This window comes from Bos mutus, chromosome 21, assembly GCF_027580195.1.
Source record: "Bos mutus isolate GX-2022 chromosome 21, NWIPB_WYAK_1.1, whole genome shotgun sequence".
NCBI lineage: Eukaryota > Metazoa > Chordata > Mammalia > Artiodactyla > Bovidae > Bos > Bos mutus.
Window position 1 is genome coordinate 44,300,366 of NC_091637.1, and position 22,315 is coordinate 44,322,680.

General features: G+C 39.7%; 1 protein-coding gene across 6 annotated transcripts in view; it reads right to left on the minus strand.

Annotated features, from left to right (window-relative positions):
- Nucleotides 1-8,961, minus strand: part of BAZ1A (bromodomain adjacent to zinc finger domain 1A) — an 86,126-nt gene extending 77,165 nt beyond the window's left edge. For all 6 annotated transcript variants that reach the window (XM_070358717.1, XM_070358716.1, XM_070358715.1 and 3 more), the window contains exon 1: nucleotides 8,829-8,961. In XM_070358717.1, the coding sequence (XP_070214818.1) occupies nucleotides 8,829-8,941 (113 nt within the window). In that variant the 5' untranslated portion in view covers nucleotides 8,942-8,961. The remainder of the gene's footprint in view (nucleotides 1-8,828) is intronic.
- Between the last annotated feature and the right edge of the window lie 13,354 nt (nucleotides 8,962-22,315).

Genomic DNA, 22,315 nt, shown 5'->3' on the forward strand with positions numbered 1-22,315 from the left:
TCAGTTGTGTCTGACTCTTTGAGACCCTGTGGGCTGTAGCCTGCCAGGCTCCTCTGTCCATGGGATTCTCCAAGCAAGAATATTGGAGTGGTTTGCCATGCCCTCCCTCCAGGGGATCTTCCTGATCCAGGGATTGAACCAGCATTTCCTGGGTCTCCTGCATTGGCAGGTGAGTTCTTTACCACTAGCGCCGTCTGGAAAGCTCAGACTAATTCAGTACAAAGGAAAATCCTTTTGAAGTATGTACCTTTCAGTAATGGAGATAATGGGTGCACATCGTTAAAATACAAAGTAAAAAGTGATTATCTTTACTAAACAGAGGCAGATATCCTTTGGGAATTCAGAGGAAGGGAACAAAGAGAGACAGGCACAAACAAGAAATGCTAGGAAACATCTTTGGGGGAAGTGGCATTAAAAGTTAGGATGAAATGGAAAAGTAGAGTTGAAGAAAAAATATGTGAGAGAAAAAAACAATGAATATAATCTGATTTTTATAATAAAATCTATGTCAGATAAATAATTTATTAGCTAAGTGAGAGGCAAGAGACTTACCCAATCAAGGGTTATCAATAGTGCAGAATAAAATGAATGAACAGACAGATCTTGGAAGAGGTCTTATTCAATTTTTACTGCCTAAAACTGCAGTTCACTTAGAAAGCTTCATAAAAAGTCTTGAACTTTTTCCTTTAGAAACAAACATAGGTTCCCAAGCCACATATTTAATGTGCATGAGATATTCTAATAATTTAAGCTGTATCTAGTGGCTCAGAGGTTAAAGCGTCTGCCCGCAATGTGGGAGACCTGGGTTCAATCCCTGGGTCAGGAAGATTCCCTGGAGAAGGAAATGGCAACCCACTCCAGTACTCTTGCCTGGAGAATCCCATGGACGGAGGAGCCTGGTGGGCTACAGTCCACGGGGTCTGAGACATGTGGACCGTAGTGACTCACTCAGACACGACTGAGCGACTTCACTTTCACTTTTACAGGTGACCTCTGCACTATGAGGAGAGGAAGAAGGGGTGCTAATCTCCACACAGTCAAAAATCTGCGTGTAACTTTACAATCAGCTCTCCTTATTCACAGTCAACTGTAAGGAAGTGAGGTGAAACGAAAGTCGCTCAGTTGTGTCAGTCGCTTTGTAACCCCTTGGACTATACAGTCCATGGAATTCTCCATGCCAGAATACTGGGTAGCGTATCCCTTCTCTAGTGGATCTTCCCGACCCAGGAATAGAACCAGGGTCTCCTGCATTGTAGGCAGATTCTTTACCAACTGAGCTACCAGGTAAGCCCCAACTCTAAGGAAAAATATACTTCAAATCTAGCTATTTTACACATTAACTAGTCTCTGGTTGTGCTCAGTCACGTCCAGCTCTTTGTGACCCCATGGGCTGTAGTCTACCAAGCTCCTCTGTCCACGTGCAGTTTTCCAGGCAAGAATACTGGAGTGGGTTGCCATTTCCTACTCCAGGGGCTCTTCCCAACCCAGGGACCGAACCCACGTCTCCTGTATCTCCTGCATCGGCAGGTGGATTCTTTACCACTGAGCCACCTGGGAAGCCCAACTAGTTTAAGACACTGCTATCAAAAACAAAATGGTAGCTACACATACAATTTAAAATTTTCTTGTGGCCACATTTAAAAACTTTTAAAGAAATACTAATGAAATCAATACATTTTATTTAACTCAATATATTCCAAAATATTGCAATATGTAATCAATAATGAAATATTTTACTTTTTTTTTTGGTACTAAGTCTTCAAAATCCAGTAAATATTTTACATTTATTGTGCATCTTAATTCTGACAGGTGACATTTCAAGTTCTTAATAACCAATGGCTCCTGCATTAGACAACACAGCTCTAGCCTTTGTAGGTCGGTATCTAACAGGCTGGAGTATTTGCAGCCATGGCAGGGAGAAGACTTTGGACTGAGCTGCAAAAAACACTACTTATTTATTTTGATTAATTTTTTATTATTGGAGTATAATTGCTTTATAATGTTGTGTTAGTTTCTGCTGTACAAAAATGTGAATCAGCTTATGTATACATATATCCCCCCTCATCCATGAGCCTCCCTCCCACCCTATCCCTCATTCCACCCCTCCAGGTCATCAAAAAGCAGGGAGCTAAGCTCCCTGAATAAACGTTATTTAGATTTGTTATCACTGTTCAAAGTACCAAGGAGAGGAATGGTGTAAGTACCACAAACCTCCACTAAACATGTAAATAGACAACAACCAGTGATGTAGAGCTACCTGACTTCACCAGGTTTCCACAGCCTCTTGTAAAGGGTTTCTACTGTTTCCTTTATGCTTATCTATTCTACAAAGCTGCTGTTACATTATAGCCCTGCTATGTACAAAATCCACCATTAGGAGGAGGGAGGCAGGACACACTATCATAGTGGTGTGGGAAGCAAGGGGAAATAAAGCCCAAAGCTCTGTCTCCCTATTCAACACCCCTGCCAACATTGCACCATCTCTAACGTTATACACCTTCACTTCTTCCACTTCTGCAATTCTGCTCTTCACCCATTCATCATACTCATTCAAATGTGTGGGGGTTTGTTAATAATACTGAACTCTAGGGGATAGGTTACAGTGCCTCTTCAATTTTAATATTATAAGGCTATAAATAATGAAAAATTTCCAAGAAGCACATTTTATTATTGTGAGGAAAAATTTATAAAATACAAAGTACTATTTTATATCAGTTTAGACTAATATAGATTATTATGTCTCCAACTGATTGCTATAATACATTCCTTCAACAATCCTCTTTACTAGAAATGGGCATAGTACTAGCCCAGAGGTCAAATCCAGACTTCCACCTGTTTTTCTATTTTTATTGGAACACAATATATTTAGGTATTGCCTATGACTGCTTTCTCACTATATCCATAGAGTTGGGTAGGTGCAACAGACACCTAACAGCCTGGAAAGCCTACAATATTGACTATCTGACCCTTTAAGAAATTGTTTGATGACCCCTGCCCTTTACTATTATTTCATAAGGAAAAACTGCTTCTGAGTTACCAGGTCAAGTACTGGTAAGAACACACTTCTAAGGGCAATATTTCTGTTAACTTGCTGAGTATCTGGAAAACCAAAAACCTAGTAGAATAAGGTTAAGAATGAAGTGACATAAAAAACAGAAACCAAATACAATTAAGAAAAGATAAATGCAAAGCATACTTTATTTACTTAATGGCCCAAACTATTAACTAGACATACAACAAGAAAGATTCAGCACAAAACTGCAGAAAAAATCTAAGGGACATAAGCAAACTCCTCCATCTGCAAAATAATTAGTAACTGAGAAACCCATCCATAGGTTAAAAACTAACATAACTCGACTAAAACAGCATATGGCATGCAATAGATGGATGGAAAGTATGGTTTATGAACTTAAAACAGACAGCGTGGGTTGGTCTAACAATTGCTTTCACTGAAGGGGTTACAAGAGCAGATTAGGTGCTAACTATGGCCATTGTAGACTAAACATGTCTTATAGACAGAAAAAGCTGCAAGAGGAAAATTACGTTTGTTTTGATGAGGGGGAGTTCAATTAATTAAAAATATAAAGTTTAAAGACACTTTAACAAGATATTACTTTGCAATTAGTGCTGCCTCAGTCAGACTTAAGATAGTGACATACAAGGTAAGCTCCTAAAATCTTCAGATGACACTAAGGTGAGGAATGGGTTTCCCAGGTGGCGCTAGCGGTAAAAAACCTGCCTGCCAATGCAGGAGATACAAGAGACCAGGGTTCAATCCTGGGGTTGGGAAGATCCCCTGAAGGAGGGCATGGTAATCCATTCCAGTATACTAGCCTAGAGAATCCCATGGACAGAGAAGCCTGGTGGGCTACAGTCCATAGAGTCGCAAAGAGTCAGATACGACTGAAGCAACTTTGCATGAGTGCAAGGTGAGGAATAGCAATACAGAATTTTAAAATCTAGACAAAGCCTAAAGCACAAATCAACAAAGGTGAAACATATGGCTCCATCTTTCAGGACCCAACTTAGATGTTATCTCCTATTTGAGGGCTTCCTCATCTCCCCAGCAGTTTTCAGCTCCATTGTCTATGTTTCCATTACACTGGCTCCACAGCATATGTGAATTATATCACTGTGTTCCAGACACACATTCACTTCTCACTAGTGCGCATTAGCGAAGTCGCTTAGTCTTGTCTGACTCTTTGCGACCCCATGGACTGTAGCCTATCAGGCTCTTCCATTCATGGGATTTTCTAGGCAAGAATACTGGTGTGGGTTGCCATTTCCTTCCCCGGGAGATCTTCTCCACCCAGGGATTGAACCCGGATCTCCCGCATTGCAGACAGCCACTTTACCATCTGAGCCACCAGGGAACATATAATAAGCATTATGTGTTGGTAAATAGGAACACAAGCTCTAGAGTCTTAGGTATGTGAGTGAGAACTCTAGTGTCACCAAATTGCTATATAGGTAGTTTTGGACACTGATCTTGGACTTAATTCTTCTTACCCCAATCCCAGCTTTCTCATCTGCAAAAAGAGTACAGCAAGGACTGAATCAACAAGGGAAGAGCTGATGAACAATGAAAACAGGATGTTTTATAAACCAGTCACACTTTTCATTGCAGTCAGGTTGAAACATAAAGCTGGTTTGTCAGTGATGTTGTGGAAGAGATTCCTGCATTGTATATGAAAAATATGACTCACATAAAGATGGGAAATACATTCCAAGAGTATAAATGCCTAAAAAAAGAAGTCACTTTATTAAGGAGATTTAAGTCACTAGGTAATACAAATCATTTTCCTATCCTACAAAACTAGGATTTCTGGGATTCAGACCTAACTGTTCCATTTTCACAGACCAAAAAAAAAATTTTAATGAAGTTGTTGTCAGCTAACTAAATTACAGAATATATGTTTATTTAAGAGAGTAAATTATGTACTTTATTTGGCTTGCTTTATCTATGAGCTTCACATTTTTCTTATATTTTTTCCCTTATGTTTCATATATAAGTGAGATCATATAGTATTTGCTTTTCTCTGTCAGACGTTTCACTTAGCATAATGCCCTCAAGGTTCATAGGCATTGTTGCAAATGAAAGATTTTGTTCTTTTTAAAGACTGAATAATATTCTATTGTGTATTCTTTACCCATCTATCCATCAGTGGACACTTAGTTTGTTTCTTTATCTTGCAATGAACACTGGGGCGGCATATATCTTTTAAAAAAGAATTAGTGTTTTCATTTTCTTTGGATAAATACCCAGAAGTGGATCATATGGTAGTTCTATTTGTAATTTTTTGAGGAACCCCTATATTATTTTCTAAATGGCTGTCCCAATTTATATTCCTACCAACAGTGCATGAGACTTTGTTTTTCTTTACATCCTCCCCAATACTTATTACTTTGTCTTTTTGATATTATAATAATAGCCATTCTAACATGTGTGAGATGATAACTCATTATGGTTTTCATTTGTCTGTCCCGTATGATTAATGATGTAAAGCACCTGTTGGCTCTTGAATATCTTCTTTGGAAAACTATTCAGATCTGTCCATTTTAAAATCTAATTGTTTTGTTATTTTTTTTGCTGTTGAATTGTATGAGCTCTTTATATATTTAGAATATTAGCCCCTTGTCAGATATAAGACTTACAAATATTTTCTTCCATTTAGTAGGCTGCCTTTTCATTTTGTTAATACTTCTTGCTGTGCAGAAGCTTTTCAGTTTGATGTAGTCCCACTAGTTTTGCTTTTACTTGTGGTATTGGGTTAAAAAATCATTGCCAAGACCTATGTCAAGGAGCTTACCACCTATGTTTTCTTCTAGGAGTTTTATGGTTTCAGGTCTTATGTTCAAGTCTTTAATCCATTTGGAGTTAATTTTTGTTTATGGCATAAGACAGTGGCTCAGTTTCATTCTTTTGCACTCTAGCTTATGCATTTGCCTACAGTTAATGTGCTATTTTTTAGGTCTTCTTTACTTGTGGAAAGCAGGTCAAACAAGAATTAGCAATTAATTAGAGTACATAGTTCAAAAATAAAGGAGTTTGAGCTGTATAAGTGGTTACACTTATGATAAGAATACATCTTTGTCATAGTCCCTGTCTCAAAGAATTTGGAGTCTAGAAAAAGAGAAAATGTGATGCAACAAACACATTACATTACAGAGCAATAACTGCAGATAAAAGTTACACTAGATAAAATGGAGGTGGTGACCACTGCTGCTGGAAGGACAAAGGAGGAAGTGTTAGGCTATAATATCAAGTAAGACAGACAAAACATTAGTTAGCAATTAAAAGGTCACTGGCAACCTCTATTAACCAGAGTTAGAGGCAGTTTCTTTGCCTTGTGCTAGGAAGTGAATGAGGTGGGGAGCTGTTGTAAAAATCTTTAAGACTGATTAAAGCTATATTCAAGAAATCAAAAACCTGAGCAAATAGGTAAGCATAGTGATCTTCAGACAAATACAAAAGAATATTCAAATTTATGCACTTAAAGGATAATCTTCAAACAAATTCACATAAATCAATATGTAATTTAATGAATTAGTGAAAACAGAAGCTTCCATCACAGTTTCTCCAGACTTGTGGCAAGGGTCAGATTACCATAATCTGCAGACTACCATATACCATTCATCATGAATGCATTTTTAGAAAAATCTCTTTGTAGTCATATAAGAGAAAGTAATTCAAATAAATTTTAACACAAATGGCAATCTTCTTCCAATTTTGCAATTCAAAGTCATAAACAGTTCTGCTTTGCTCAGGATATATGATTAAGTATTTTTGCTCCCAAACCAATCCTATCCCCTAAACTGCTCGTAATTTCCAAAAATCCAAACACTTCAGCACAGAGAAAACAGAAAACAAACAAACAAACAAACAAAAAAACTAGTGTTTTTTTTTTCTTTTTAAATTTTAATGTCATAAGACAATAAAGGAAGCAGTTCCTTAACATTAATGGAAGGTAGGTTTGGAATACCAAAAGTCTCTTCCTTTATTTGGCATTTTGGATTTCTCCGTGATTATATTAACAATAAATTATCAAGAACCTAAGTATTTGAAAAGTGTTTAATTCAAAGAGGATAAAGGTCATATTTACACACCCTTCTAAGAAGAGTGTCTCAAAAATTATGACTGCTTACATGAAAGAAGAAAAGTTTGAAATTTAACCCCATTTCCTATCTTGTTGGCACTTTTAAATACAACTGTGTGAAAAAATTCAGAATTACCAAGGATTTTAACTTAAATCTTCCTTAAAAATAAGACAACATCCTTGTCAAGTTACTTAATCCAAATTCACTTAAGTAGTTACAAGAGTGAACTCTATTTGAGTAACAAAACAAGTCCGTACAGGAGCAGAGTAAGATGTGCACTCTTATTTATTTAAAAGTATTGTGTGCTGAAAAACTTGTTTAGATGTAACACGTTTACGTGTAACTCCTGTGGAGCTGGAGAAAAAGACTTGCTTAAAAATAAAAGCTTAAAGGAAACGTCTGTCCTAACCACTGCTCATTCCTTAGACAGGTGCAGATGCCTAAAGCCCTCCTTCCATCAAGCCCCTACTCAGAAAAGGTGCCTCCTACACACAATTTATTTGGTTGCTATAACACTCGGTTTCTAAGCCACAAAAGGATTGCTTCTGAGTGGAGAGGATAAAGCATAAGAAAAAGGGAGGGTCCGGCTGTTTCAGCGATTGATCAATTCAGGTTCTCACTTGGAGATCCTGCTTAAACACAGAGATCTGAAACACCCCGTTGTTAGGTGTCACAGGACAAGGCGATCTCTTGGGATACACCAGGCAAGGGACTAAAATTTTAGGGGTTGCAACTACACACGCAGCAGCTCCGGATTCTTATCAAAACAATAGCGAGTGGCACATGTCAGGCGGCCCACATGCTCAAGGGGATAAAGAGGCTGGTTAGGGTTGGAGTTGAACTTGTCTTAACCCCCTCCCCCAACTCCCACCGCCCCGCTCCGGGCTACGGGAAAGTGAAAACGAGGGGGCGCCCAGGGCCCGGCTCTCTCCCCCTCCTTTTCCCCCGCCCGGCCCCGACTTCTTCCTCACCCGGTCTCCCGGGGGCGGAGACGCCAAGTTCCCCGGGGCCGGGAGTTAGTCACCAAGAAGAGGCGGTGACAGAGCGCACGGCTCGCTTCGCACACTAAAGGCCTAGCTGCACGGGACCGGGGGCGGCCGGCTGAGGCTCTGGCGTCCCGCGCTCCACGGCCCCCGGCCCGTCGGGGACCCCCCCGCTTCCCCGAGTCTCAACTCCGCTCCCACTCCACCCCCGCCCCTACCCGGGGCAGCTCCAACGTCAGGCTCCACTCCAGACTGGGCAAAACGACTCCCAGCCCCGGCCGTTTCCTGCCCCCGGGGGCGGGGATTCCCTCCCCGGGCCGGGGGACGGCAACTCCGTGCCGCTGACCCGAAAGGGGATCCCCTCGGCCGCCGGGCGGGGATCCCGGAACTGGCCCCGGAGCGCGCGTGTGGCCGCGGCGGGGAGGGGCGAGGCGGGGAGTTTCCGCCGCTCGGCGGCCGGGTGGCAGCCGCGACTAGAAGCGGTCCCCGCAACCGGCGGGGACCAAAGGCTCCTCCGCCCCGGCCGGCTGTCCCTCACGCGCGCCGCGGCCGCTCGGGCCGCCGGGGGCCCCCGCGGAGTCACCGGGTCGGGCTCTGGGGGCCAGAGAAACACGGGCCCGCAGCCACCCGTCACTTTCGAGTCGCCCCGCCAGAAGCCCGGGGCGAGGAAAAGGAGAGAGACAAAAGGACGCTGGGGAGGGAGTCCCCACACTCCCTCGCACCCCCCGCGCCCGGCCCGGCCCTTACTCATAGTGGCGGAAGATCTCGTTGGTGACTTTACAGTAGAAAACTTCCTCGTCGGGCCGCAGGTCCGCGGGCGGCTTCTGTCTCACAAACGGCTTTCGGTGTAGCAGCGGCATCTCGCGTCCGCCCGCGGGCTCACCCGGACCCTCGGCCGCCCGCGCCGGCCCCGCTTCCCTATCAAAATTGGAGGGAAAGGAAAGCCGGTAAGGTAGGGAGCGCTTGGCGGCGGCGGCGTGGGCCGGTCCGCGCGCCGGGGGAAACTCGGCTGCCTTTTGTGTGATTGACCGACCGCGGCTGCCACCCGAGCCGAGGTGGCTGCTGTCGCGACCAGGGTAGTGAACCGGCGGAGCCGCCCCACCTCCGCACACCCGGCTGCCGGCTCACAATGGGGCCGGACGCCCTGCCGCGGGCGGTGCGGGAGCGGCGGCCCCCTCCCCCAGCGCCCGCTCCCTGCCTGCTGCCGCTGCCGCCGCCGCCGGGCTCACAACGTGCTCGGCGCGCAGCCGGCCGGCCCGACGCCGCGAGGGAGTTCGCTGCGGGCGGACCCCGGCGCCGCTCCGCTTTGTTCCCCCGCTCGCCTACACTTCCCTGCCGGCGCTGGCCGGCTACCGAGCGACCACACCGAGCCCCTCACCTGCGAGCACGCCGGCTGCCACTTCTCCACCTTCTCAACTACAAAGGCGGCGAGGGGAGGCTCTGTCCCCCCGGGGGGTCGCTTCTCGCCGCCCCGCCACACCGCTGGGCGCCGCTTCTCCCGCTGCCACGGCCTGGCTCCGCGCGGGGGATCGCGTCCCACCGCCACTTCCCCGCCTCTCGGAGCTCCTGGGAAGTTTCTGATCTACTTTCGGCTCTGAAGGAGGAAGAGCTGTTGGGAGGAGCTTTTCACTTCTCGCTTCTACCTTTTTATTGGCTACTCGATGACTTTTACAGCCTGTCACTGATACAGGAAGAGACGGCGGAGAGCCTGGGAGAGCTACATTATTAATTAATGGAGCAACCCCTAGTGAAGAATCAGAAGCATCCTCCATGTTTGCGATTATCAGCCCAAAGATCTGGGGAGAGCGCTGGGGTTTCATAAACACATGGCTAACAAAGTAAAAGCCTTCCTCTTCAAGTCTGGCAGCAGCGCTTGGTTCCACGATGGGAAAAGGATTCCGATTAAGATTTAACTAGTATTTTAAGGATGGGACGAGAGATAAGGAATAAGAAATGAATAACCTTTTGAAATTTTCTTCTTCAGAATTAGAATTCTCATGTCTAAAATAAAATACTTTGCTAGTGTAAACATTCATCTCGAAAAGAAGATACTTTTCTTGACAGCCGTGCTCTTTAATACTTAGGATAATTCAAAGATTTAGCAGAAGAAAAGACCAAAAAGAAAAGTATACGTCAGAAAATGTCATGTCTGTAGAACGACCCCCACATATTTAAAAACCACACCTTTAAAAAGTAATGTTTAGAATACGCCGCTGAAAATATATGCAAGGGATCAATATTTAGTTCAATCATCCAGAATTTCAAAGATTATGAATTTACTAGTGAAATTTCCCCTAAAACAACTTTCCCATATCTATGATTTCCATTTGTGAAACTAATTTTAATGCATATAGTACATGTGACTCATGAATTTAAAAGAATTGTCAAAATATGTTTGCCATCTTTGTATTAAATGGTCATTTTTGCTGCTGCCCTTGACATTTGCTTATTTGCAGATTAACATGTAAGAATGGGTCTAAAAGACAGTAAGTCTGAAGAAGTCATTCAAAAAAGGATGCAGTAATACTATGAAATGATCTCAGTTATAGAAACAATGTGGGATCATCTCTGTATTTTCAAATTAAGTACATATATACATGGGAGCAGAAAATGTTAGAATTCTATCCAAGTCTCGAGTTATTTTTAAACTTCTTTTAAGATACTTCTATGGTGGCTAGCAAAATAAAACTTCGTGCTTCAAAAATCATTAATCAAATTAATGCACCTAGTGTACAGCTGAAGAAGCTTGAAAGTGCTCTCAGTAGTAAGTATATTTTTTAGCCCGGATAAAGTCTTCAAAAAATTATAAATGCAAAGATTTGGTGTTTTAAACTGGTCTCCAATTAGTACACTGAGTGATAATATAGATTTCCCTACCTATAAAGTAACTTCCCAGATAAAAATGTTAGAACCCACAAAGATAAACTCAAAATGAGGACAAGGAGAATGGATAATTTTCAACCAATATTAAACCATCACTCTCACAACTCAAAATCCCACCTTAACTGTTAAGCTAAAATTAGATGAAATTTTGTCTGATTATATAATCTTTATATTTCTTAGCTCTATTTGCTAAGCTAATTTGTTAAAATCATGATCAAAAATAGTAATGTTGACTTTACTTTTATTAAATATAAATTTTTAAACAACTGGATTCTTTATACTAACCTAAAATTAAAATTTTACTTTACTTCAAACTACTACCATCTAATTTTCTCAATTACCATATCCAAATTTCAGTACCATCATAACTCAGTTCTCTGAGTTACATACATAGGATTTACTTTAATTTCTGATATTTAATCATTGTTATACATAGTTATTATTTTAGAACATGTTTAATAAATTATAATTAACATATTCAAAGTTTATTTTTATATGCTTATATTTGATCAAATCAATAGCATGGCTAACGTACCTCAAAATAACACTTCTCCTAAAATTATCCTACATGTTTACTACTGAAAACTTACCTAATGTATTATTAATTTCATATATTGGTATCATGATCACCTTCTTGCTTCTTTACTACTTCTAGACTTGAGAGTGAAAAGCTGATTGCTGTATTCAGAAAGTAGTTAAAAGATACTGTCATGAAATAGGACTTTGTGTTTTTAAAAAATTAAAAACATTGTAAAGGAAACTATGAAAGAGTATCACAAAGGAAAAAAGAGAAAACAAATTAATTTAAAATTTTATCAATTTAATTCTGTTAAACATTTGTCCTCCATTTATGTGCCAAGACACTGTACTAGCTTATGTAAGGGATACAATATAAATGTATCCTGACCTCAAAAAATGTATAATCTTGTAGGAAAGAGATGCTGCTGCTGCTGCTGCTAAGTTGCTTCAGTCGTGTCTGACTCTGTGCGACCCCATAGACGGCAGCCCACCAGGCTCTGCTATCCCTGGGATTCTCCAGGCAAGAACACTGGAGTGGGTTGCCATTTCCTTCTCCAATAGGAAAGAGATGATGTAAGGGCAAATAACTAATACAAGAATTGTGTGAGTCCTAATGACCATGAGTAATACAATGCAAAAGGAGACGTAGAAAAGATTAAAAGAAAATATAGAAGGGGGACCCAGGGTGGGTCCTAAATGAAGTCATTCACAGGGCATGATTTGGATGGCAATAGAAAGCTCATGTTCCAGCATATCCTCCTCTCAAGTCTCAAGATGCCACCCTCCACTCCGTTACCCCTCTGGATGAAGAAACCAGTGGCCCCCACTTAAATGTAAAGTGTACATATTCTAGTAAGGCAGGACATACACCAATCTAATACCATCCAGACTAGTTTAATATTTGAGAAGGTATACTGCCTTGGATAGGTGAAGACAAGGGTATGAAATATGTATTTTTTAAAAAGCTTGAGCTAGAATACTTTGCCTGTCTTCTATTGACTGATTAAGAAAGGCTTTACTTAGGTGATTTGGTGAGACAGTAGTTATCTGGAACTGAAAGAACGCTTTGGGAACTTTTTTTTTTTTAACACATTTTTAAAAATTATTTTTATTAAGCTTTGGGAACTCAATTCTCTCATTTTGCAGCTGAAGAAATGGAAGTTCAGGAACTGAAATCTAGGCCTCCTGACTCCTTGTCTAGTCTCTTTAGACGTGGATTTGATAATATTTAATTTTCTTGTATACCCTAGTTGCACTGTATCTATAAATGAGCTAAAATACTATTACAAATCCTTCCTAAACTCCTAAAATGTGTAAGGGGATAAGATATACTACTCATGATCAGAAACAGTAGTTTTTGAGAATTATCCAGAAAAGCAATCGGGGTAATACAAATCCTAAATTTGTCCAGTTGAAGAGCTGACAAGACCTATCTCCATGCTTCAGTAAACACATCTAACAAATATAAACACTTAATGTCCCTTGCCTCTAAGTAGCAGTTACACAAATATTCAGAGGATAGCTGAGAAAGGTGTCTTATAATTCTATTCAAGGAATATCTTCAACTTCATAACTCCTTTCCTTAGTATCTCTGACGCCTGTCTCAACTCTGTGATCTCTTTTTACATGCGTGCATGCTGGCTAAGTTGTTTCAGTCATGCCTGACTCTGTGCGACCCTATTGACTGTATTCCGCCAGGCTCCTCTGTCCATGGGATTCTCCAGGCAAGAATACTGGAGTGAACTGCCAGGCACTCCTCTGGGGGATCTTGCTCTCTTTTTAATGTCTTTATAATTCACGGCAATTTTGCCTATAAAAGATTTTTATATATTGTTCTTTAGAAGCAATGAGTACCCGAAACCATTGGCCTTGTATTAGGATAGAGGTGCTAGACCTTAGCTGCCCACTGAAATCACCAGAGGGGTTTTTGAAAGATACTGATGCTTGGGTCATATCCTAGACTAATTAATAGGAACTCTGGGGTAGGGACCCTGGTTTGGGGGGTTTAAAAATCAACTCAAAAAAAATCAACTCATGATTCTAATGTACTGCCAACTAGAGAACTACTAAGAGGAGATTGGATCATTAATGCTGGAGTAGGAATGTTGGCAATTTTTGAATTCATTTTTTATTCAACCCCTTAAAGATATGAATTATGGGATGGTAAGTAGGAGTTGAAAGAATGTCTGTGGCTATCATCATCATCACAGAAATAGTTTACATTTAATGAATGCTTCCAGCTTGTCAAGCATTGTGCTAAGGGCTTTAAATGAATCATCTCATGCAGTTCTCTCAACAAAGTACTATTTATCACTTCCATTTTACAGATGAAGCCACTGAGGCTCAGAGAGGATAATTAAGTAGCTTGCTCAAGGTCAGATAGCTCAGGAGCAGAAAAAATGAAATTATCAACTCTATGGAGTCCAAACTCCTTACTACTACTCTATATTTCCAAGGGACTGATTTGCTAATCTAACTCAGATATAAATTGAAGCAGGGAAATTGAGCCAATGCACTAAACAATGCATTTAGAACTTGTAATGATCAAGAATGTTTGTTAGAGGAAACCATGGAGAATTTTTAAAATTATCTCAGAGCAGTGAAAGCCTAAGTATTATAACTCACAGTCCCAAATCCATAAAGATAATTCTATAAAATAAAAATTAAAAGTCTCTGCATGACAAAGGCTACCACAAAGTTGGAAGACAAATAGCAAACTGGGAAAATAATTATTTGCAACTCACTGACAAAGGGATGATTTCCCTAATGTATAACTTCCTGTTTTCCTGTCATAATAATAAATCACAATAAGCCAAGATACACAGAAAAAAGAACATAAATGGCTTTTAAAACATATAGAAAGATTCTCAACCTCACCCATAATAAGAGAAATGCAAATTAAAACTACACAGAGATGACATTTTTCATCCTTCAGATTTGCAAAGATCATCATCATATGTTGGTAAGTCTGGGGAAACAGGTACAACCTCTGTAAAGGGCAAATTGGTGATATTTATCCAAAATTACAAATGTACATAAAATCTCCATCTCTAGGAAAATATCCCATATTTGAATATTAGACTCTATTTTGGCTTTGTTAGAAATAGCATAATCTTAATGGAAATGTCCATAATTAAAGTATGATGTGTTCATACAATGGAATGGTATGCAGACATAAGAATAAGAAAATTTTTTAAAAAGTTCATTAAAATATGCATTTAGTGTATATTAAATGCAGACTTAATGTATATATATATTTGCTTGATACGTAAAATGCATCTGGAAAGATACTGTAAAATAACACACTTGTTGCCTCTGGGAAAAGAGTTGCTGGGGACAGGGGTCAAAGGAAGATTTTTCTCACTTGTAGAAAGTTGAATAAACATTTTTAAGATACAGAGATTAGATGGTAAGCTGGCAGGTCAGGACAGATAGCTAATATAATAAAGTCTTCAACACAACAATTGGAAATAAGTTTAGAATTGCAAATACAAAGTAAAAAATGTCTGTTAAATATTTCACAGGGCCTAGCACAGTGCTTTTTCCATGACAGGAGTTCAATACATATTTGTTGGATGGATGAGAAGTTAAAGGGATATATAAAATACAAACTTAATTTGATTACAGTGAAAGAAACAGAGTCGGATAGGCGGCTGCTTTCATCTTATCCTAGAAATAGAATTTAGATTACACACAACCGAGAAACTCTCTCTAGAGAGACTACCTTAATTATTATCTCTATATCAATTTACAGAAAAAGTTATACTATATTCAGCCAAATAGATTATTGTTTTTAAAAATAAGACATATAATGAACAAGTAGAAAGTTTTAAAATTTGAATTACAGAGTTCTTATTTTTATCAATTGCAAAACTAATTTTTAAGTTTTAGTTTATCTGTAGTAAATAGCTACCAGATAAAAGTTGCATTAATATTTGCCATCTCATTTACTAATTTCTGTTAATACTGAATATAAAATACTGGAATATACTACTTTTTCCTCCTCTTTAGTGTTCAGGCTACAACCTATTATCATCAGATATAATTTAAAATATTGCTATGTATTTAAAAAAATCTTTTAAAAAAATTTACTACCATGCCTGGAACACTGTAGGCACTCAAACCTATTATAGAAATGTACTAAATTCTTTCAATTTTTCCTTAAAATATTTAAATGATTATTATTTATAATATTTGTAATTAGGACCACCATCTTTTTTACTAGTTAGCTCAAGTGGTTGAAGCATGGTATTCATGGCATACTGTAAGTTTGACACCAATAACTAGCCCCATATTGCAATGTATTCATGGACTGCCTGGTGATTATGGATGAAGAGATAGAATTAAGACAGTTAAAATTCAGAAATCAGTTCTGAACATTTAATTCTAATCTAAGAGTTCCTGGTGAAACATGCTAATGTTACTCTAAGACATTTAGGATTTTCTCCCTCTTACCTCTGTATCCATCATCAGACCTAGAACCCAGCAGTCATGCTGCTATCCTATTTTCTCTAGTCTAAATGTTTAGGTCAAAACACCCATCTTTTATTGTCTTAGCAAAAGTGAAATTTATCTTTTTCAGCTGAAAAAGCTTTTTCAACTACCAGTAAGATGTTTCTTAATGACTTCCTAGCATCTAGACCCCACATTCCTGGCATCTAGAAACTAGTTTTGCTGCTGCTGCTGCTGCTGCTGCTAAGTCGTGCAACCCCATAGATGGCAGCCCACCAGGCTCCACAGTCCCTGGGATTCTCCAGGCAAGAACACTGGAGTGGGTTGCCATTTCCTTCTCCAATGCAGGAAAGTGAAAAGTGAAAGGGAAGTCGCTCAGTTGTGTCCGACTCTTCATGACCCCATGGACTGCAGCCCACCAGGCTCCTCCGTCCATGGGATTTTCCAGGCAAGAGTGCTGGAGTGAGTTTACCTACCAGAATAAACATCTTGCCTATTTTAGAAACAAAACCCAAATTCCCCAATACTAAAATACCTCTCTTTTTTTCCATTTCAATCTTCCCTCTTAAAATAAAGACCTCTCTCTTGGTTCCAGTGTGGTAGGGAGAATAATAGCCCCCAAAGATGTCCACAGCCTATTTCCCAGAGTCTGAATGCTATTGTACATGGCAGAAGAAACTTGCGGGTATGATTAAAGTTAAGGGCCTAGAGATGCAGCAAGCTGCCTGGATTATCCAGGTTGGCCCAATCTAATCATGTGACTGCTCACACGTAGAGAACCTTTTCTGGGTGTGGTCAGATAGAAGGGAGGACTAAATAAAGGTCAGAGGGATATGATGTTGCTGGTGTGGAATGGAGAAAGGGGGCCATAAACCAGAGAATGCAGTGATCTCTAGAAGCTAGAAGAGGCATGGAAATGGATTCTCCCCTGAAAGCCTCCAGAAAGAGACATAAACCTGCCTACACTTTTATTTTGCCCAGTGAGACCTGTGTTGTGGACCTATCACTAAGTTTCTGGTAAGTTTTTAGAAAAGCAATAGAAAAATAATATATCCAGTGATGAAAATATTCTTAATTTTCAGCTGATTTTCACAGCAATAATGAATGATACCTTTGATCTTTAATGAATGATTTGGCTCTTTCAAGCTGAGGTTATTAGCAATTCCTACTTCTAGAGTTTTCTGTCATGATTCATCCAACTGCTACCTCTCCAAGTTGCAAAAATTCATCTAGTTATTTCATAATGCATTTTTACCTAACCATACACAACCATAATATATATACAGTTAGAATAAGCTGTATATAGTTGGAGAAGGAAATGGCAACCCACTCCAGTATTCTTGCCTGGAGAATCCCAGGGACAGAGGAGCCTGGTAGGCTGCTGTCTATGGGGTCGCACAGAGTTGGACACGACTGAAGCGACTTAGCAGCAGCAGCAGAATATAGTAAGAGGATTATCAGTGAACAAAGACTTTTCCCCCTCATTAGTTTCTATCTCCTCAGACCTCCTTAGGGTCTTGATCCATCAATCTTCCCTCTATCCAATATTAGGCTTTCCTTCACTACTGAGATCTCTGCCCTTCGACTGTAATCTAGCTGCAAGTTTCTTTCCTGAGGGTGGGGGTGGGGAGGAGATTAAGTACATCTTTCTTGATCTTCAGCACTATTTCTCTTTCTCAACCAACATTTAAAAAAGGAAACCTATGCTCCTTGTTTCTACTTCTTTATTTCTCAACCTTCTGTAGCTTCCCCATACTCCTCCCTGAAACTGCTTTTGATTCTAAACCCCTAACTGCCAAATCCAATAGACTCTAACCAAGGAGGAGCCCACCTTATTCATTCTGTTCCTTGGCATCCTCTCCTACATTTGGTTTTGTGACACACTCTACTCTGGCTTTCCTTCTACCTCTCTGAACTGTCCTGAGTGTCTCTGCCATCACCTTTTCCTCTTCAGCCTATTCCCTAAATCCTGGTACTTCCCAGCTTTCTTCCATCCATTCTCTTCACCTGTCACTCTTCAGGGAAGCCTTCTCTAAACCAACATCTCCTCCTGACGACATCAACTACTCCTATTCTCACTGAAACATGAGCTTTTCTTAGAGTCTCCCTGTTCCCTTGGGGACTCCACCACAGCTTCTTGAAGATTTTTTGAGATGAGGAGTGAGTCAACAAACTGAAATTTTATGAAGATTAATCTAGGTGTGGTAGGTAAGACTGACTGTGTTGAGTGGAGCCTGGAGGCAGGGAAACCAGTTGAGAGGACACTGGAGAAGGATGAGTAGGGAATGACAACAGCCTGAATATTGCCTTGGCAATGGTAAGGAAGAAAAGCCAGGAGAAATATTTCAGTGGATGTATTTAGTGACAACTTGATTACACATCAAGGGAGAGAGAAGAAAAGTCAGAGATGAGTCAGAAATTTCAGACATAGGAGACTAGAAAGGTCATAATTAACAGAGTTGGGGCAATCAGGTATAGAAATAGGTTTGGGAAGAAGATGAAGCACTGGATTTTAGACATGGAATATCAAAGCAGTGATGCCCTCCAGGTATTGGGAAGACTGGGCTCAGTGGGAAATAACTCACCTGCATTGCAGGAAATGCAAGAGATCCAGGTTTGATTCCTAGGTCGAGAAGATCCCCTGGAGTAGGAAATGGCAATCCACTCCAGTATTCTTGCCTGGAGAATTCCATGGACAGAGGGGCCTGGCGGGCTACAGTCCATGGGGTCACAAAGAGTTGGACACGACTGAACACACACACACACATACACGCAAAGTTGATCAGTATACAAAAGTAAATAATACTTACTAAATAAATAAAACTCTTGATACTCTTTCTGCTCTTCAGGTGCTTGACCCAAGTATCAGGATGCTCTAGAGCCTCACCGGCACTCCAGAATTCCTCACTGGTATTCGCACCGTGAATCAGCCCCAGCATTTGCTTTCTGCTGCCTTTTCCTGATCTATCATTGGAAGGTATTATGAAACACATGCCCTCTAATCGTAGGGCCTCACAGACACGCTAATGTCTTTTAAAGCCATCTCTACTGACCACGCTACAACAGTTTTTCCAAACCTCTTCATTTTTCTCAAGACTCCAACCTCATCTTCCTTTCTTAGCTGCATCTTGCCTCCTCATTTATTTACAAAATCTGGGCCACTCAGTATGACTTCTGTTCTCAACCCAAATTTTCTTTTCACCTCACCCTCTTTTCCTCCTCTGTTGTCTTCTTTCCAAGGCTACAGCTGTGCTTTTGACCATATTTTTTTCAACCTCTAAGATCTTATCCCATGCTTGTTTCTTTAGTATCTCCCCTCAGTTGCTCCTTTTTTGACCTGCTAACAAATTCAAGCCCATGTTATCCTTTAACAAACCTTTTTTCCTTCACTTTGATTCCCTCAGAACTATCAACTTATTACTCTTTTTTGGTGTTATTAATATAAACTTTACCACATCATCTTGATAGTGGCTTGATTCTCACTAGAGCAGTTTTATTTATGTATATCCTATATGTTTGTCTCGCAGACTCCAAAATTTAAGTTTCGGTAGGGCAGAAATCATATGGTAAATTAATCATAAAATGTTTTCAGCTATGATTAATCAAGAAATAATTGTGAGATTTGGGAGGCTGACTTCTAAGAAACAATAAATAATATAGTACTACTTTGCCTTTATCTGTTTCCAAGGAGTTAAAATTGTAAATGTACTTAGAGTTGTCATGTGATGGTTATCTCTTGGTCATAAGTCAGAATTTTTCTGATGTCTGTAACAATAGCAATTATACTCATTTAAGAACATAAACATGAGTCTTGGGCGATCCCTATAGCAACAAATGTAGATGCTAGCACGAGAAGTGGGCATTCCAGTTTTAAACTTAGAAGGCATCATGAGAATACTAATTTTTTCCATTATTAATTTAGATACAATTAATCTTACTTCATAAAGGTTATTTACATTTTAGAACTTTCTATCAGGAAAGTTGACAGTGCGTTCCCCTCTCTGCTCTACACATACACCTTATTCTCCTTCTAGCATACAAAGCTACCTTTCTTCAGTTAAAAAACAAATTTAAAAAAATAGATACCTTTCACCCTTGTCCACTATACTGCCTTTTTAATTGTTGATGAAGCTAGAGAAAATGCCGGAATGTATTGCTAAGTATTTGGATTTAAGAGCTAAAGAATGAGCTATGTAAAAACTAACTGTATAACCAACTATTAGAAAAAGTTATTTTTGTAATTTCACAAAAATAAAATATGTATTTAATGTTAAGGCTGCAGTCCATGGGGTCGCTGAGGGTCAGACACGACTGAGCTACTTCACTTTCACTTTTCACTTTCATGCGTTGGAGAAGGAAATGGCAATCCACTCCAGTGTTCTTGCCTGGAGAATCCCAGGGATGGGGAGCCTGGTGGGCTGCCGTCTATGGGGTCGCACAGAGTCAGACACGACTGAAGTGACTTAGCAGCTTAGCAGCAACAAAATTAAGGCCCCACAGCTAGAAAACTCCTGAAAAATATCTAAAGATATTATGATCTATAATACATCAAGTTTATTCCTCTTAATTAAGTATAAAAATTAAATTTACATCATTTAGAGAGCAACTTTTAGGTGTAAAGGTCTTTGCCAAGCACTGAGCTTAATATTTAAATATAAGAAAGTCATAAGGGCTCAGATTAAAGGTTTATGTCACAAACGTGTATAGGAGAACTACATTCCATATTATTATTCTTGTCTTAGAGATAATAAAGCTGAGGTATAGCAGGGTAAAGAAATCACCCAAGATCCCTCTTCTGTGTAGGTAGAAGAGCTGGGATTAGAATTCAGATCGATTAGATGTCAAAGTCCATTTATTCAATAAATATTTCTGTGTGCCTTTTATATGTTAGATACAGTTCTAGAGACTTGGGCTTCATCAGAGAAGAAAACAAGATCCCTGCATTCTTGGCATTAATATTTGTTAGCTGACAACGCCTCTGTCTTCTCGCCTGCCACCTATCTACACATGTAAAGATGAATTTATTTTCCCAAGATTAACCCTTCTACTGAGGCTGTTGATTTTATCACCTTTATCACAAGTCTCCTTTGAAACCCAGCTTCATTATTGCCTCTTTCACTGGATCCATCCAACCACATTAAATATACATGTCATGTCTCATCTTGAAAGATGACTCTATGTCCCTATTTTCATTTCTTTTTCTCATTCCACACCATACCCCATATTCCACAGCACTCTTCTAACCCTCTGCTACCTCTTTTTCCTTCCAAAGGTTGTTTGCAGTCCTCATGCCTCTCAATTTGTCTACAACATTTAAGCATTCTGACCACTCCTGAAAACTCCTTCCTTGACTGATAAGAAGTCAGTTTATCCTAGCTTTAAAAGAACTGTATTTCCACATCCATAAGAGTATCTTTAAGAGAGAAATAGGACCATCTCCTGTCATCACAGTAAGATGTTGAATAAGACAGAAAATTAGCTAAATTTTTCTTGAAATCATCTAGAGGAATTTTTCCTTTTACATCTTAAGAGCTTTCTAATACAAACAAGAAAATACATATTCATATTTATTGTATCATACATTTTCCTGAAAAGTAGAGATAACTACAAGCTAGTATAAAAATCGCATATCATTTCTACCACTCAGAAGGTGACTCAGACTGCTTCTGACTCAATACACTCAAGAACCAGATACAAGAACTTAAAAAGCATGGATATGGAGTCATTTAGTGGTAGGACAAAAAGTTCCACATAAATCAAGTTTATTTCAGCCCAGTATCACAAGAACTTAGTGCCTCTAAATCATTAGGAAAAGACAAAATGATATTCAACATACTGTTCAAGAGTCTCAGTGTTATATACTACATATAGTACATATACATACTGTATATACGTGCACTTTTTAAAAATCCTTTCCATTGTGAATTACATGGAACAGTGCACAAAATAAACATACAGCTCAATGAATTATCACATACATATACACACAAACACACAGAAAGAAAGAAAGAAAAAACCACTACCCAGGTAAAGAAAGAGAAGGTAGCCTGTACTCCATTGTTTATGAGATTCATCTATGTTTTCACATATGGCTGCAGATTATTCATTTTCATCACTATATGGCATTCACCATAATTTATCCATTCTTCTGTTGATGAATATTAGTTGTTTGCAGTTTTTACCTACGAATATTCTTATGCATGTTTCTTGGACACGTGAGTGTGTAGATAAGAGTGAAATAGGACTACTTTTAGCTTTATTAGATAGTCAAACTCTCTCAAAGTAGTCATACAAATTGGCATTCTCATCAGAAGCATTATATAAGTTCTAGTAACTGCATACCTTCATTCATATTTGGTATTGTCTCTTTTTTAGCAATA